At 35.3% G+C, this 19,032-nt stretch overlaps 1 protein-coding gene across 6 annotated transcripts in view; it reads right to left on the bottom strand.

The window, feature by feature from the left end:
- The window catches only part of SBF2 (SET binding factor 2), a 241,978-nt gene that overhangs the window by 182,039 nt on the left and 40,907 nt on the right, over positions 1-19,032 (bottom strand). For 4 of the 6 annotated variants that reach the window (XM_061999218.1, XM_061999221.1, XM_061999222.1 and 1 more), the window contains exon 2: positions 16,085-16,173. In XM_061999218.1, coding sequence (XP_061855202.1) covers positions 16,085-16,173 — 89 coding nt within the window. The remainder of the gene's footprint in view (positions 1-16,084; positions 16,174-19,032) is intronic. The other 2 variants (XM_061999220.1, XM_061999224.1) reach the window with 1 other exon arrangement.

Here is a 19,032-nt window from a genome sequence, read left to right as displayed (position 1 = left end):
CCAGAACAAAACTGTATTTTGGACAGGAAGATACAGAACATGTCAGAAAATGAAAATGAAAGTACCGAACCACCAGGAACTGATTTCCAAGAGTTCATTGTAAACGAAATACAAATTTAGAGAGCTATAAGTTGTGATTTTCATTTTCTACCCCTGGAGATGATAGTGCATTATTGGAAGACAGGCAAATGTTTCAACTGTTTTTAAAGTTACCCAGAATTTTTGCTCTACATTTAGCCAATTTGTAAAAAAATGTCAAATTCCAGACCTAGTTACCCAACAGATAAATAAATTATACTGGAAAAGTATAAGAAAGGCTTCTGTACAGCAAATTCATACGTCATTCATCTATTAACAGTTCTTCAATGAAAGTAAATGCATTCACAGAAAAAAAAAAAATCTCACACTAAATTTCCATGGGGTAGGATAACAGTTTTCTTCTGGACTAATAACTGATTTGTTCAAGTCAGAATAAATGGTTAGTTTTCCCCAATGGAGGCAGATTAGAAACAATATTCACAAAGATCTCTGGTGGGACTAGTGCATGTGTAGCAAGGGCTGATATGACACAAGGTTTTTGTGTTGTTTTTTACAGACAATGTAAAATGTATCCAAAAGAAGTTCAACAGTGAATTGGTCAAGTCCAAGGAAGATAAAGTATTTGGAAAACCCAAGGCTAAAGTCTTTTGTGATATTACATGGAAGAGTCTCACGATACCAAGTAATTGGGTAACAAAGCATCATCGCATGACTCCTAATTGAGAAGTGAAAACTAAAACACACACAAAAACTCCTGAAGATGCATATGCAATAACAGACTACACCATTACCACTCAAGAAAGAGAACCTGAAATATGTTTCACTTCCATCTGTAGTAAGCATGGGAGAGGGAAAGAAAGCCCAAAATTACTAGGAAAGACACTGGGAGGTACACACATAGTGTAAGACTTGCCATTTCGGTTCACGCAGTTCAGAAAAAGATCCATTTGAACTAAAAGCCAGAAAAAAACAATAGTATCCAAAGGTTTGGAAAGGCTTCTGTACATAGAAAGCAAGTAACAGAGGGGTTTCTTCATACAGAAAAAAAAAAAAAGCTCTAGGACAGTAATATAACAGGCATCTACATGTTGATGAACTGAATCAATAATACAAATACATAATAATTCAGTATTTCTCATGAAAATCAAGGAGAGAACACTATATAAAATGATCATGTGTTGACATACAACATACAGAAGACTTTCACAGAACATAGTGTAACTGCAGAACACATTGCTATGGACTGTTAAGAAACATAAAAGAATAATGGACCCTAAAACTCTCAGACAAAGAAATAGGGGAGAAGCTTCTGACAAAATAAAACACATTGGCCCAAATATAGTCTGTCATTGCAGAAGCCTCTTAAACCTGGAGCAGCATATGCCCGCATACTTATGTAAAGAACAAACAGAATGTCACCTTATGGTATCTTACACTCCTCAGAAAAGGAGGCTTCAGAGAGACCTTATAACTCTCTACAACTACCTGAAAGGAGGCCGAAGTAAGGTGGGAGTCAGTCTCTTCTCTCCAGTTATGAATGATAGGACAAGAACATATGGGCTCAAGTTGTGCCAGGGGAAGGTTTAGATTGGAGATCAGGAGGAACTTTTTCACCAGGAGGGTTGTTAAGCATTGCAACAGGCTGCCCAGGGAGACTGTGGAGTCACCATCCTGAGAGATATCTACAAGACACAGAGATGAAGTGCTGAGGGACTTGGTTTAGTGGTGAGCTTGGCAGTGAGAGGTTAGTGGTTGGACTCAATGATTCTAAAAGTCTTCTCCAACCAAAACGACTTTATGATTCTATCTGGCACTGATTCCTGTTGGATTTTGGACAACACCACTGATCAGCTTTTATTCTGACCTTTCACTGCTTTTCAATGGTAATATTACAAGAATCTCAGGTTATCCACACCTTCCCATAAACTTTGTGTAATTGTGGAAAGTCACTCAACTATCAACAGCATTAATTGTTTTAGTTGTAGCTGAATTAATACATCTAAACCTACTTGTCTGTTACACTGCTAAAACAAATGTTTAAAACATAGTCTTTCAAAAATTTGTGTGGTTCCTATAGCAGTAAGGCACATACTTCAGGGAAATCAAAGGTAACACAGAAACTATTAAGAATACAACCTCACAGAAATGGTATAGTCAGCTTTTTGTCACTAGGTTGAAATTTAAACAGCAAGTCATCGCAAAGCTGTCTCAGTAGAAAGTGTATGTCTTATCTGTGCTTTCTCTCTTACTGGGGTCTGAAAGATGTAAGTCCACTTTGCCAATTTTTATGCATATCCAGATTGAAGCTTATGTAACAGAGCTGCTTTCTCATCTCACTCTGGATCAAGTGCTGGCACAGAGAAAAACCTCATCCTCCCAAGCAAGGAAACCTTAGGAAAGGAGTAACTAGTATTAAAACTTAATGCTGGATGACTCATGGCTACTCTATTCTTTCTTCATTCAGCATAAGACATAAAATACAGTGAAACTAAAATTTTTAAGGTATGTTCTTTTCTGTCATGCTCAAAATTGATAATCTGAAAAGATATTAAGTTTCCCTCTTTGAACACATTTCAGAAACCTACTACATTCTATCCCTAATTTAATTAGGGTTTCCACTGTAGTATTGCTTTTGCAACTGACAAGTAAGGTATCATCCATAATAGGTAAAATAATGTACATAAATATGCTGTTACCTAACTCATCACAGTAAATTAATACTTTAAAAGGAAAGCTTATAAGCACTATCATATTTAAGCAGTAAGACATAAGAGGGTGTGCAAATGCCATAATAATGACACACCTTAATAATACAAGAAGTATGTCATTATTATCCCATACTACACACCCTAAAACGCTTCAGTATAGATCACATCTATGTATTTAAGAAATGAAATTAGGATGTTCATTTTGTGGCTGATAACTTCAAAATGTTTCATTAAAAAAAAAATTAAATCACAAAACATGTCACTGAGTATTCCTGCTCAGATAACCATTTCTAACAATTCTTTTTCCCATCATCACCAAATTCCAAACACAGACTGTTCAAAAATACTTGTGTCAGTGAACACACTCCCAGATCCTACAAAAACAGGTTAAAAAAGGAAGGAGAGACAGTGAAAAGCAGCTCTTACTTTCTGGAATTTTGAAGTGTTCCTGCAAGCCTAATGGTGAGTTTTGAAAGGCAAGGTGCAGCTAAAACCTTTAAATATGCTGTTAAGGTTCTTTGTTTAAACTGCTTCTGCCTTTCCATTTTAATAAACCGTGAAATGGTTTAATAAAACCATTCCACATTGGTTATCTCTATTAATTCACAGTCTGAACTCAGGGACTGAGGACTTAAACATTTTTAGTGGAGCTCTTCCACAACAACACTATATTACTTGCAGTCTAAAGCCAAAGTCAGCTCAAAAATCTGATATTCCATTATATTTTCCTTAATTATAGCATTGCTTGCCTTGGAAGTAAATGGAAACATTTTGTAAACCTTGTTGTTGAACACTTCACTGAACACTACCTACTTAGTCTTTCCCACACAAAACAAACAAAATTTAACACTCATATGCCTTCAAACCCAACTGAAACGTACTTAAATATTTATTAACTGCATATGATTCCACAGAATTTATTACTGTAATACGTTTTCTCATGCATACTCAAAATAACTCAGCTACTTATTTTCTTCAGCTGAGGCATACTGTTACAAAAAACTAACATCAACAATCTTTCAAGCTTGATCAAACTTGACAAAATAATTGTCGTTTAATGGATTTCCATTCATGTAATGTCTCTTTGGTTCTATAAATTGGAAACAGTTTCCAAATTCATTTGAACTTTTCACAATTGTATTACCCAAGAACAAAGAAAAGTGTAGCTATTAATTTATTTTAATATTCCTAAACTACACAGTTGGAAACACTGCTAATCTTGTAGATGAAAGATATCCAGACATGAATTACCAAAACACATCCTTTTAAGTAGTAGCACTGAACAAAGTCAAAAAAGAAACAAATCTTGAATTTCTAAATAGAAAACTTTGAAGACGTGATCATAGAAATGATTCAGCCTTAACCAAAAACTGTGGTACTTCCAAGCCATTTTTGCTACTTAGGGCAATTATGATGACTTTCAGTATGTACAGCGACCTACTTCATGTAGAAGTTGCTGCTGTTAACACACATTGGTCATATGATTAAAATATCTAAATTGAGGGTAGGGGGTTAGGGGGAGAATGCACTCTCCACCCACTTTTTGAGCTGTCTTGCCAATTCCTGTTACTTAGGAGAAGGAAATCAAATTCAATATACAAGACATGAAACAGATACGAAAATGGTCCAACAACAAATCTTTAAAATTGCAAATGCCAACAAGTCCCTACAAGTATATTACTGGGCCAGAATGAAGGAAAATCATTGTGAAATAAGCTTTTCTGGTATGCAGTTATAGCGAACAATCATGAGGTGATGCCGAGAACTAGACAAATCTGGTATTCAAAGAATGTTAAAAACACTGAGGTCACGAATGCACATTGTAACTTTAGTACCCACTTCTTATCCCGCTATTTTGATATTAAATCTAATTCATTCTTCATTCTAAGCTTCTAAGCCATGATTTTAATGAACATCTCTCATGTCCACATGCTATAAGCCATGTGGAAAAGAAAATAATGCAGTTAAAAATGAAGTGAGTTTGATTTTCCGTATGCCATTTACATTAGGGAGATATTGCTTGTTTTTGAAATGCTGCATTACAATGCAGAATTTTCAGTAAATTATTAAATCAGATATTCCCACTTACACCAAAATTTTTCATTTATTTATGACTTTTTGGAATAAAAGATGTTTCCTGCACTCTTAGCTCACATGTAAGCCTAAAATAAAGCATCAAAATCATATCTACATTGGACATTTTTACTACTACATGTATATTTACTTGATTGTAATTCAGTGTCATACGCTGTGCCACTTTATGCAAAGTAATTGCATCATCTCACCTTGTCCCACCAGTTTGTTTTAGAGACACATTAGAATGGATTTGGGCTTAATTGCATTTACTTAGGTCAAGAGCTAAAGCTCTGAAGACATGGAGACAGAGAAGGGACAGGGAACTCAGAAAGTTAAAGCCAGTTCTTACATTAAATTTCTTACAGTATACTGCAAAATGATAGCCAAAACATTACCAGCTCAATAAAAACCACAGAGCATTTTATCTTGAGGTGGGAGGTGTTATTACACTTTTTTTTCTTCCCTAATTTTACATATATACTGGTTGCTTCAGTTCAAGTAACTTGACAGAGATTCAAGTCAGAATACATATACCTTCAATCAAAAGGAATAAAGACTTTACTGACTCAAGGATAACTAAGAACCTGTTGAGTACCTGAGTATGCTCTGTTTTTCGTTTGTTGACATAAATGAAAGATGTTTTTTCATGAAGATTAAGGAATAAGTCAGTGCAAGGAAAAGATGAGCAAGTAGTCTGGGGACATGTGTGACAAAATTCAGACAGGAAAGTGTCTTCATAAGCATCAGTAGTACTTTAATTAGATACAGAAATCCAGAAAGATGTGGAGAGGGGGGAAAAAAAAACCTCAGGACAATGACATGATGATAAAATTTATGCTTTTAATATGCAGAGGGGGTTGTTAGGGTTTTTTTGTCTTCTTCAAGTCTCACAAGTGGAGAAAAGTATTGCAATAACTTCATGTTAGGGAAACACACAGAAGGCAGGTGACATTTCGAAATGTATCCACTTTTTCTTTACCCCCAAGGGAAACCACAGTAGCTACAAGAAATAAACAAACAAATAAGAGACAGATGCAAAAAGGAACAAATCACTAAGAATCATATCAGAACAAACACAGCTGGGATATGAATCCTTGTACAGAAGGTGATGGGAGATGACATGTCCTGTCTTCTCAGTTTGCATTAAAATCTGCAAGATTTGTGATATCTGGTCAGGGAAGGTCTTGGGAATAAGTTCCAAAAGCCATTCAAAAGAAGACTTGGGTATCAGTGGTCTTTCTCTTTGCCAGGATTCATCCTGCAGCTCAGATTTAATGAGTTGCAGGCTGAAAAAGAACTACAAACTACAAAAGATTCATCATACTAGTAGCATTAACCACAGCTAAAGCCTGAACTGCCTTATCTCCCAATCTATTGAAGCTGAGCTTCAAAGATCCCTACTAGAGGCCAACTCAAATGCTTATTACTCTATTGCTGATATAGAAATAAAATTGCTTTTCAGATTATCCTGGTATCCATAACAGCTAAATAAAAGTACCCATTCGAGTGATACTTTGACAGTATGTCCTTGAAAAACATACAGACACTGCAACTAAACATACCTGAGAGAGGTGTCTCTCAGCAATATTAAATTATTGCATCATTAACACTCTCACCTTTGAAATTTGTCACTTCAACAGGTTTTGGCCTCCATCAATTTATTTCTGATATTCACAGAGCAATGAACACACAAAAATCAGAAAAGGTTTCTCCGTGACAAGGCCAGGTAAACTGCTGCCAAGTTACTGGTTCCACAATACTAGTTCCATATTCAGAATTCATTCTAAGAAGGCATGCTTATGGCAGATCCCCACCCAGGAGAATTTCAGTACAATGGTAAAAATTCTTCACCAGTGACTAGCCCTAAAATAAGCACTAACAAATCGATCTGAATATATCTCTGTTTTTCTTCTTCCTCTTAATACAAACCATACCTTATATAGAAATAAAATTCTCAGTTTCTTACCAAATCCTTACTAAAATCAGTATATCAGAACCATATAAAATTACTAATTATCATATTACTAAAGAATAGTACTGGAGGAAGAGGGCCATCTATACAGCTCAGCTCCATTTTATATCTTCTAAAAGTTCATTCATAAACTTCTTCTTTGTTCATCTACAAATACCATGTTTCTGTATACAAGAAAACAATATGCAATATGTTACTAGGAAACAGGACAGAAGAGTATAAAAAAGGCTGTACAATAAGAATGGAACAACGTGAAAGTGGTTTTGCTAATTCCATACAATTAGTCAGAAGACAGCACCAACACGCCATACTGAAACACTGTTAAGGATTTACAAATTCAGCTCTTTCTTAACTGAAGTTAGTGATGGTGCTTGAGGCCAACATGCTGGTTTTGAAAAAAAATTGGAAAGAAGCCTCCAAGACCTTTCCACAAGACTCTGCATGGCACAGTCCAGTCAGACACTGAAGCACTGAAATCCGATACTTTCTCCCCAAGGCTGCATAGGTGTTTGTGCCAGGTGTATGTTTAGAGCACAGAGTTACTCTGCAGTGCTTGGAGTCAGAAAGGAAAATATACAAATTGGAAACAGCAAAAATTCTTGCACCAACATTCTTTTGGCTTCTAATTGGATAATATAAGGGCTGACAAAATGAGCTAAAGCACACAGAATATACAAAATTGTGGAGAGTCATTTTAATATTGTACATTGTGAGGGGTTTATTTTTTCCTTTTTTTATGAACACAGAGTACACCTTTAATAACATATTATGAACAAGCACCAATACTGCATAAAGACATCACAAATTTTCAAGTTTAAGACATTAAGCCTTAAAATCACCAATACGAGTTAAGCCAGCAGAAGAATTCTGTATCAAACATAACAAAATTTATATAAAGAGTACAAATTTGAAGAGTTGGTCAAATATAATCACTATAAAAAAACTACCGATTAGAAATTCTTATCACAAAAAGTATCAGCTTTAACAAATAAAAACTATTAACAAAATTGTTCAGAAAAATGTAAAATAGTCTTTATTTTCCCTTACTCTGTTTTCTTGAACTATTAAAGAACATTCCAAATTGATTTATAGTCATAGGAATCAACTTCACAGATAAATTATTTCTGGATTCCCAGAACACATTCTATGACCCAGTTCAAATTTCACAATCTTGTATTCAGCCCAATAGACTGTGTTTGATTAGATGCACATTATTTGTCTTTCTGCTCCTTCACACAACCCTAGAAAGAATAGCTTTGTGACAACTGCATATATAGTTATAAATTCAATAGACAACAGTCTTGCTTTCTGGCTCTCTCCAAAACCACACAAATTCTCAGCTCCCTGCACAAATACACAGAAAAACCAAAACAAACAAAAACCCCAAGAAACTTCATTGTAAAAAACTGCCTAAATTACAGTACTTCAAGCATAAAAAGAAGTTCCAATTTCTTACAGATGTATGACAAATAATTACCTGTACTAATGAGCTGAAGCAAGACATGGGAATTTTAAACCTCAGACTGGTAAGTGGTTCTAAGGTATTTCACTTGAATGCCTTACTAGATTGTTAGATGTGTCCAAGTTCAATTTTTTCTCTTCCTCTCTAGTAGTTACAGGAACCTAATCCAACAATGACATAAAGAACTCTTTAGAAAAAGCTTGCTGTAGTTAACAGCAAGGACAAATACCTGACAATCATACCTAAAGACTAGATCTCATCTTTTGCAATAATCCACAAAGATTTCCTCATTCACCACTATTCTGATGTCTTCAGTTTGTTACCTTCCCAATGAGTTACTACCTTCTCTCTCTACAGAGAAGCAAACAAGCAGGCAGACAGAGCCAAAGCCATAGCTTTTCAAATTAACAAATCTAAGAGAGACTAGGCAAGCTACTCCCTTTCTCATGCCATATTATTAGCCCCACCTCAAGGTCATGTATTGCATACATCCAAGGTAACTTTGGAAAATGACAGTACATCCAGAACCAGGCAATTCTATAAAGAGTTCAATAAAAATAAAGCTGTAAAGAAATAAAAAAATAATTTTTTTCCCCATAATTTTTCCTCTGAAAACCTTAAATCTAATAGGATTTCTACTCTTTAGTTTGGGTTTCTGAAGATACAGCTCATTTTCATATCACGTGTCTGAGTTAGATATTGGTCTCCTTTTTTAGTGTAGATCATTTTGTAGTTCCTCTAAACAAGTATGAAAAGTATTCACAAATGTCTTTGTGTTCACACTGAATACATACAAATAATAGGATGAACTGATAAGTGAAAAAATTCTTACTGAAACACATTAGCCACAAAACCGTTTATTCCATTTCTACTTTTATACGCTGCAAAACTGAAGAACATAAAGAATGTCCTGTAAGCCTCCAGACTCTCAAATCTCAGAGCATGGGGGAGACAGGAAAATGCCACGTCTGTGTAAGAATCCTAGATCGACTCAACACAAGCAGACAGAATCGTTGAGGGGAAGAACTACAGATTATTCTCCTAATACCTGTAGGAGAGAGAACTCCAAGAAAAAAATGATAATACTCAGACGGTTACATCAGTGAATCTCTCCATTATCTCCATCACTATGTATGGAGGGGTTTTTGGTTGGTTGGTTGGTTAATTTCTTTAAATAAGGAAACAAAGAAACCTACAACATTTAATAATCAAAATTTCATGACCTTCAGTGTCTTCAGAAGACTTCCCACAGACAAGTCTGTATAGGTATAAGCTGAAAACACCAAGATACTTAGAGTTTTGCAAATGTTACAAGACCAGATGACTTAACTGGCAGTCTCAGAACAGAAATGCTCGTGTTGCAGTCTCTTCTCTAATTTTTATAGAAGATGAGAAAAATTTATGGAGAAATAATCCAAGCAGTCACACACAAAACTTGGGTGGAAAAGATCACCTTATGCAGCCAAGTATTATTTGCAGAGATGACAGATACCAAGAATGGAGAAAACCAATCCAAATTCTTCTATGATTCTAAAAACTTCTGCACAAGAAAGCTTCTAAAAATGGCTTTCTCCTTCACAAGATTTAGGAAGAATTTAACTTAATGTATCTTTCAGGGAGGTGTGAAGGAGATTACAGAAATTCCAAACAGTTATTACTTCATCATTTTATCATTTTTATCCAAAATGTTGACTGTATAACAAAGCGTTCCATTTCTATTTTATTTTCCCAACTGAAAACAAAACAATTAAATTAATAAAATATATCAATTGCACCCTTTCAGAGTATTTAGTCAATTAAGATCAAGTTTTCCTACACAATGACTACTTACAAGTCCTTAGATTTTAATATAAAATGATTTTACTCCACTAACCTACAAAATCCCAGAGCTAAAATCCACTCAGTAAAATCAGTGGGATTATAAAACCAGAATATAACTAATTTACAACACAGGCAGAGACACTGCTGTAAAATACACCACATTTATGGCACTCTGAGATTGTCACTGAAGGGTAGTACATATAAGTTAAAGGAATATAAACTGAGTCCATAATGTAACTCCAACAGAAAAGGTTGATGTACTTTTGCTGTCATCTGCTCTCTACTATCTGCTGAAAGCACTCGTACTGCAACATGGTGAGAACGAAAGAACATAATGCCTTTTTAAGTGCTAGACTGAGCTCTCTCATGGAGTTATTTATTAAATAATTACATGTGATTATTATGGAGAGGTAAAAACATCTTAAGGGGGAAAAAATAATTAAAAAAGCACCCAAATCACAAAAGCAAAATCCCTGCAGCTGACCAAGTGCACTGAAGGTTAAACGGATGCCGTAGACAACGCTTTATTCAGGTCCCTTAAAAGCATTAGTGTTGCAGAAAAATTGGCTTACAGATCAGCTAGCTAAAACCAAAGCATTTACAGATTAACCCTCTTAAAACATTAATCACTTCAGGCCTTAACTAATCTGCAACCCAGTTTGTCTCTTACGTCTTATCTAAAATAAGTGGCAAAATATTCAAGCATCCCTAGAAAAGATGGCCTTACACTGAAATCGTAAAACAAAAGTAAATGAGTGATTAGCACTTGAATTTTAAAAGTATTACTCTTGATAGTATGTGTAACAATTTTCAGAGACTCTCCATCAGGAGTCTCGAAAAGTTTCAGAGTTTACTACTTTACATTCTGGCTTACTTGAAAATGTCTTCAGTTGAGTGGCAGAAATTCTATTTTTCAATGTAACTCTGAAGACAAATTAGCTGGGCTTGGGTGGTTTTTGGGTTGTTTTTCTGTGAAGCTCCAATAGGAGTATATATTCACTTAAGATCTCAGAGATATAGGTGTCAGTCCTAAGTTATGCACATCATCATGAAGTGGAAATCTGTACAGCACTGCAAAGCTCGTTTTCATCAAAAGATTGAGATCTACTAGGTTAGTCAAAACACAGATATACTTTAAAAATACTTAAATACTGTTTCTTACTGTCATTTATTTCCCCTCCCCATATCTCAGGTTAATTGGAGTTTGAAAGTTGAATCCAGTATTTAATAAAAGACATAAGTCCCATCTATTTAAGCATTCATATCCGAAGCTGCACAAAATGCAGAAATACTAAGATCTAGAGGAAAGATAAGGGTCTATGCAAAGGAGTTATATGCTCATTGCAACAATACCAACTCCTCCTCCTCTAGAAGAAAGCAGACATCAGATCTCTAAGGGACACAAAGTCTTTCTTCAGAAGCACTTCTTTTACTATCATAAGTGTACATTGTCTTCAAAGCACTGTATTAAATAATAGTTTTTACAATCTACAATTATATATTATAATTTAATTAATTATTTGGATAGGTGATTAGCTTGTCTAGAAATGTATGTTGATTTCTATACTTGCACATACTTGAAACTAAAATTACTAATTCGTGACACTGCTACTACCACCGCCAGTTGCAGTGGGAAAATTTCTTCCATGCTACTCACAAACTGCACGAATACGTTGTATCTAGTTTAAACTTCCCACAATGTATCTATTTCTAGGTATGACTTTCATTGGTCTAATTAACATTAAGCCTCCCAACACTGAGCAATGCAGATGACACTTGGTTTAACTAATTTAGCCCTGGGACAAAAATGGGTTTACTGTGTAACATTACATACCAAAGCTTCCTCCTTTGATGTGTGACTAATTATGATGTCTGGAAAGGTATACAGCAGAATTAAATCTGGATTATTAGTAAGAAAAATATGCAGAAATACAAAGCCAACGCATTTAACCAACATACTCTCTTCAAGAATTCTTTCTACAAGTGAGAACAACAAGTTTGATTATCCTAATTTTAAACTGCTCTATATGGTCCCAGCAGATTTGAAAGGGTTATTTATAAACTTAAGCTATGTCCCTGTAAAGCTGTAATAACTTACATGAAACAGACTACACAAAAGGATACTCAAACATGTTCCTTTAAAATAGCATGGGGGGGGTAACTATCAGATTGATATGATCTAATCACATTCTTTTGAAAACTGATCACTTAAATGCTTTTGAGACCAATACTTTACTAATTTCAAGAGTGAATATAAATCTCTTTCCTCTTCCAAGTCAGCTTACTTCTATGAAACTTGAGGAAACTCGTTTCAACGTGTCAGCAAACTGCAGATGCTCGGCTATTTGTCAGTAAACTGAAAACACTCAGATTCTAGGCTGAAATCATAACAAAAAATGTTTCCTATATTCATCCTGGTTATCCCAACAAAACTTTCTACCAAATTTAACAGCATCTTACTGCTTCTGAAGTAAGAGTAGATATGTGTAATATACAATATTAACAAATATCATACTTTATTCTCTATCACACAACACAATGAATGGTATAAGAATATTAAGGCCCTTACTAGCTACTATAATTAGACACACAATTTATTTAACAAGACAAAATTTAAAACACTTGATCTCAATAAAATTTCATAAAGTATATTTCTGTGGAATTTTGGATAATGCATTTATTCCCTAACTTATATGTCTGTTAAGCAAGATCAGAACATAGTTAACATGCTACACACAAACACAGGAACAGTTTAAGTAATTCTTAATCCTTTAATACAGAATATTTATACATTAAATATAACACTCTTCAGTAAAGTTCAGACTGCAGTAACATTGTATAATGACCCAATTCTCTACATATTTGTGTCAAATTAACAAAACGGCCAATACAGTCAAGGCTAAAAGTTGAAATATGGTCATCATCTGTCCTAGATAAGATGTTCTCAACATGATCCCTCTTCACTCAGCCAAGGGCAGGCCTATTAGACACAAGTCTTTCCCATGCTGGCCTGTTTTTCAAAACTGGGCTCAACAAAATGAAAAATATTATTTGTAGTGTTTTTATTATTTTACTTAAAAACTACCTGTACAGCTCCATTCTCTACATTGCCTTAATTTACGTCTCAGAAATCTGATCACACAAATTCAAGCCCAGAAGGGTGTGGACATGCAGATGAGCACTTCAGAAAAGTCTCTGAGGACTTTGTCTGTAATAGCTTTTGGCTGGATCTTGGACAAATGGCACCTCTACAGTCTACTGAGATCACCAGAGGTCCACACAGGCATTTTCCATCTTAAAGTATTACAGCTTAGGGGGTGGGCATAGGTCTTTTGCACTATTTCCCCTTCTTTTGTTTCATAAAATGCCATTAACAACATGAATGGGCAATAACTACTATATCATATCACCCATTAGATGCCAAGACAAATCACCTGATTCAGTCTATGTTATTTGGGAAAAAAAAAAAAAAAAGAAATTAAAAATCCAAATGTCCACATTCACAAGCAAATCATTTGCTTTACAAAGGGGAGGAGGCATGGTAGCAGTGCAGACAGGGCATTGAGATCTCTGCTAATAACCAACTGAAGATCTCCATGATTCATGGCAGAAGAACTGATTTAGAAGATGAGACTCAAAAATGCGTTCTCCCTTCATTCCTACTGCTGGGCATGAAAAGCTTTAGCCTTGTTTTTACTTCAGGAAAACACAGTAAAGAGAGCTTAACATGCTTTTCATATCCAAGTCATGGCATCTTTTCCATTTCAGATAAAGCATTTAATTTCATAAAGATCCTTCACTCAAAGGACAGAAGTACACTTAAGAGGATTTTAACTCAAACTACTCCTAGAACTAAGTGCTATTCATAATAGATTTACCTTCATTTTCATAAATAGTTGTGTTAGCTACTCTGTTCTTACCTTCTTTCTCCTCTTCTTTTGCCCCCAAGGTTTGCCTGTTACCCACTTAATGATACTAAAGCTGCCCTTAAGGCAGTAAACAGAAAACAGTAACACAGGTTTCCATGAATTAATGTTGACTCATGTTACATTCATCCAAAACCTTGAAAAACATATCCTGCCTACATCTGACTTTCAGAAGTGATTTACTTTAGTACTTCACCTTTGTAATATCTATCACTTCTTGACCTAAATTAAAATTTTATTCCCATGATTGGAAAGCAAATCAAAACTTGGCTAATTTTGCCAACTGGTTGAATTGATGTCCTTAATTTTTAAGTCATCAGATTTCATATTGCTTGGGAAATTTCAAGGCTTAATGGTTTTGCCTTATGAGTCATTTGAGAACTGATACAAAAATATCATTTTGTTCAATCAAGAAACATGAAATCTTCCTTTAGAAAAGTATTTCTTTTAGCGATAATAGCCTACAACTAAACTTACATGGAAAATAACATTTAGGTAAAGATGTATCACTTAAGAAGCTTCACTGCTTTAAGAGAAGCTGTGCTCATTTCTTTTAAAACAGCACTGACAGACACATTGCTTTCTTTGAAATAAGTAAGAAAGATTTGTATGACAAAATAAATCTTAGTGTGACTCAAACTCTTGCAATTGTTTGAGGCAAGATCAAACCACTCAGCTCAACCCAAAGAGAGCGGTTAAAAAAACCAAACATCCCTAAGCCTTGGCATCAAAGTTTATTTCTCTTCTAATGAACTAGGACTGTGTATACTACATAAAAAAGCCACTTATCTGAACTCAGTCAGTAGTCATCAAGCACATGCTTGCTAGGCACGTATTAAGTAGAGATGACCAGCTAGAGCAAATAGCAATTGCTCTACAGAGTGGTATAATGTTGTAACAGTAGGAGAAACACTTCAGAGAAAGCAGGAGCTTCCATTGTTTCAGCACAGCACTGCATTGCCAAATGTAGTATTATGCAAGTATACCACAAGCACTGTAACTATCCATCACGTGTATCAGAAATAATGCTTACAGCAATGATTAATGTATGACATCCCCAAAACATAATGCTTATGCTTGACTATGAAGAAATGAAAACCACACTGTTGAAGAAAATGAGCAACCAGTTGTGTACACCAGTACACAGTGAATAACATAAACCTCTGCTAAACCAGAAAGCAGGCAGCAAACACAAAGATCCTCTCCCCTCTCCTTCACTGGAGAGGGAAACACATAGCCAATGACATGTTATGAGTCATAAGTGAGCTGAGCACTGGTTGAAAGGTATCATACTGGTAAAGGCTTGCTATGTTTGCTGTATCTTTGCAATAAATTCAGTGAAGAGTCAGTGTCTTTGTCCTCTGCAGCTGATTTTGTCCCACAGTACAAAGACTTCTATTGCAACATTTCCTACAAGCCATCTCCTTCTCTAGCTCATCCTGTCCCAGAAGTTCCTAAGTTCACAGCAGTAAGAGTTTCACTCTGACTTCTCAGAAACCTAATTTGCAGACTACAGCCACAGAATTTCCTTTCTCTGCAGGGTTTGTAGAGCTGTATCTTTAATGAATTGGCAATCCAGATGAGTAAGTTATACCTTTTCATTGCATCTCACTAAGGGAAAGAAGTGGCACTTAGTGAGTTCTCAGAGAGAGCATTTAAAATAGATCACTGTATATTAGCCTTGCTCTGTTATTGGGACAATATTTAATTCTGTTTTAATTTACTATATACAAGTACACATTCGTGTTTGTTTGTAAATAACAATGAAAAGTAGTTGCCATCTGAAGGATGCTTCTAAAAACACTCAGTGATAAACTTGTTGACACAAATAAACATTTACTTGTTTCTAAACTTGCATTAGACTTCTGTATTCTAGGAGATGTGCTTACTGGTACAGACCAGAATAAATTCTCTCCTGTTAACAATTTTTTTTTTTCTTAAACCTATTATCTATCCCCTCTACTCACATAATCTCTATTCATTCCCTGATAATAATACAGATCATTGCATGAGGGCAGATGCATCTTCCAATCATATGGGATCAAAACTCTAAAATTTACAAAATGTAACGCAAACTTACCAATTCTATTCCCTGTGGAAAAGGTGTGTCTTCCCAGTCCTTCTGAGGAAATCGTTGTATTATTTTTCCCAAACCTTCTGTTGGGCCTGCTGAAAGATAAATTTCTATTACTTAAAGGCAAACCACCGCAATTTAAATCACCATAAACTTGAGAATGTTTTCAGAATGTACCAAATAAGGGGAAAAGTTTCACCACAACAGACACAACAGGGTCCTCAAATGTGTCTTCATAATAAATACAGTGCTAGTATTCTTCAGCAGTAACACACAGACTCACTACATGAAATGAAGCTGCAAACTGCATCCAGCCTATGCCCATCACACATTTTCAAAGTGACAGATGATTACCGGTAATTCTAGCCTCTCTCCATAAATAGTAATAAATTTTAAACCAATATAATGGATAATGTGATATTTAAACAAGAAATCAAATGTTCGTCATCAAGCAGAATGAAAAAAAGTCTATAGATTAAAAATCCACACAGCTCATTCAGGACACTCTAGTTGCTTGACAGTACTTTTAGTTGGTTTCCTCAGATAAGTCAGCAGTGATTTTCTATACAGAAAGGTATAGAGAAAAACTAATTTCTGATATATGCTCTAATGCAATTTTTGTTTTTTTAAAAAGAAACTCCTTCATTTTTATAAAGCCACAGTGCTATAGATAGGGGACCCTTCAAAAATACCACAAATATTCAATGGTAGCATCCTGTCATCCTGAATGATACAGCAATTGACATACAAATATGAGTTCTGTTCTTCAACTGCTGATGCCCTAGAATAAATATTGAAAAGAAATATACCTTTTTATTTTTACTGAATCTTAGTTCTGATACACATCACAATCTGTGACAAAGTGAAAGTAATTTATCCATTAATTTTTACTATCCTGAAAGAATGTTGAAAGCCAGGATCATCTTCAAATAAGTCACTGCACAACATAAAGTATGAAATCAATAGCCTTCAGCTTGTGTTCTCCACATTTAAAGCATGGTACAATAATGCAAAGAACAATCTTTTCTCTAGCACAAATCTTGCCTTTTCCTACAGAAAAAAAAAAAAATCTAATTCTTTGCTTTATGTATCTTATAAGCCAAATAAATGGAAAGATTAGCAAGTTGATTTCTGAAGGAAACTGCTTTAAACACAGCCAAATGTTTCACATGTGCATCCAAGACCTGTCTAACATTCCATACACATTTTAAATCCAAGAAAACAAGATTTTGTGATATACATACCTATCTCTCAGTCTTTGGTCTAGCAAATTCTGCAACTCTTGGATGACTTGAGTGTGATTTCTAAGCTCAGCAGACATAAAATACACACATACTTGCAAGTCAATTGCTGGGTAGAGACAACAGCTCCAAATACATCTACGTTCCTCTACTCTCACACTCAGGCAAACAGCAGTTACATTCAAATTGACCAAGCAGAGCACATACAGCTCTAGACTACCACTATATTCCTATTGTGTTACTCAGTGGATCACAGGAGAAAATGGCACATAAGTAAGCAAGCTGCTATGGCTGGGAGCATGGATAAAAGTTTCATTGTATCTGTTTCAAATTATCAGGTTTTGTTTTAACACATACTTAGGAAAACAGTTTTCATTGAACTACAGGTAAAGCCTCCTAAATGGCAAAGCTGAAATTTGCAACCATGTCAATTATCTTTTAGTAGTTTTAATAATTGACCCTGACCCGTCATGTTCAACTGGATCACCTTTTCTCAAGTCATACTACAAAACTCTGAGACAAAACGTTAAAATTTTAAAACACTTTCTTGTTCAAACCTATACTTTGATATTATGAAATGTGTGTGTTCACCACATTCTCTGATGGCATTTTTCAATCCAGCTAGTTAAACAGTAAAATTGTAATAAGTGTCTAAATCCCACGGTTTGGGGGGAGCGGATGTTGATGCTATCTGCCTTCAGCTGAGTTATTCATCTTTCAGCAGAGCAGTTCTGTCTCAAAATACCAGATTACTCAAGAAGTGGCTGCAACTCAATACCTAAATGATTTTATGTTCTCAACTGTTTTAGATACATTAAAAAAATCCAGATCATGGGATTTCAATAACAGCTAGAATTTATTTAAATACATGCTACTGATAACTACTGACAACTTTCAAAAAACATCAAGGCCACATACCAAATATTAACTCATTGTTAAATCAAGTTTCATTCACAGTTTTACTTTTTAAATGCTTTTTCAAACACAGAGGTTGCTGGCGTTTTTTCATTCTTCTGATCAAGTATTTGAAAACACTCGTGATCCATAATGGTAATTTCTACCTTATGGAACAGAATCAATTACAAATATTTAACACATGTTGAAGATCTCTATTAAAGAACAAACTAGAAAAATCTGAACAGAGGAGAGAGGGAAGAGCAAACACTTACATGTATCATTTTGCCCTTTTGGCAATGCCTATGCCTTTTGCATGCATTTAAGTGTATCCGCTCGTCTCAAACATTTTGTATAAAGGTCAGTTGCTCAGAGTCTGTGTGGACTGAAGCTCACTACATCAGGTGGGCTTCAACACTGCATACACTGACACTGTGACAGACTGCAATTTCTATTCTGTACCGCAGTACTCTCTACCATGCTCTGGTCTCTACTGCTTTCACCAGACAAGTAACAGCTTTTGCAAGAGAATCTCCCTTATGATGAAAGGCTGAGGGAGCTGGAGCTCTTTAGGTTGCAGAAGGGGAGACTGAGAGGTGACCTCATTATTGTTTACAAATATGTAAAGGGTGGGTGTTGGGAGGATGGCGTCAAATTCTTCTCAATGTCCAATGATAGGACAAGGGGCAACAGGTATAAGCTGGAACATAAGAGGCTCTAAAGAAATATAAGGAAAAGTTGCTTCACTGTGAGGGTGAGGGAACACTGGAACAGGCTGCCCAGATGGGTTGTTGAGTCTCCCTCTCTGGGGACATACAA

This window comes from Colius striatus, chromosome 7, assembly GCF_028858725.1.
Source record: "Colius striatus isolate bColStr4 chromosome 7, bColStr4.1.hap1, whole genome shotgun sequence".
Taxonomy (NCBI): Eukaryota; Metazoa; Chordata; class Aves; order Coliiformes; family Coliidae; genus Colius; species Colius striatus.
The sequence above is the reverse complement of the archived record's forward strand: the minus strand, read 5'-3'. Positions and strand labels throughout refer to the sequence as shown.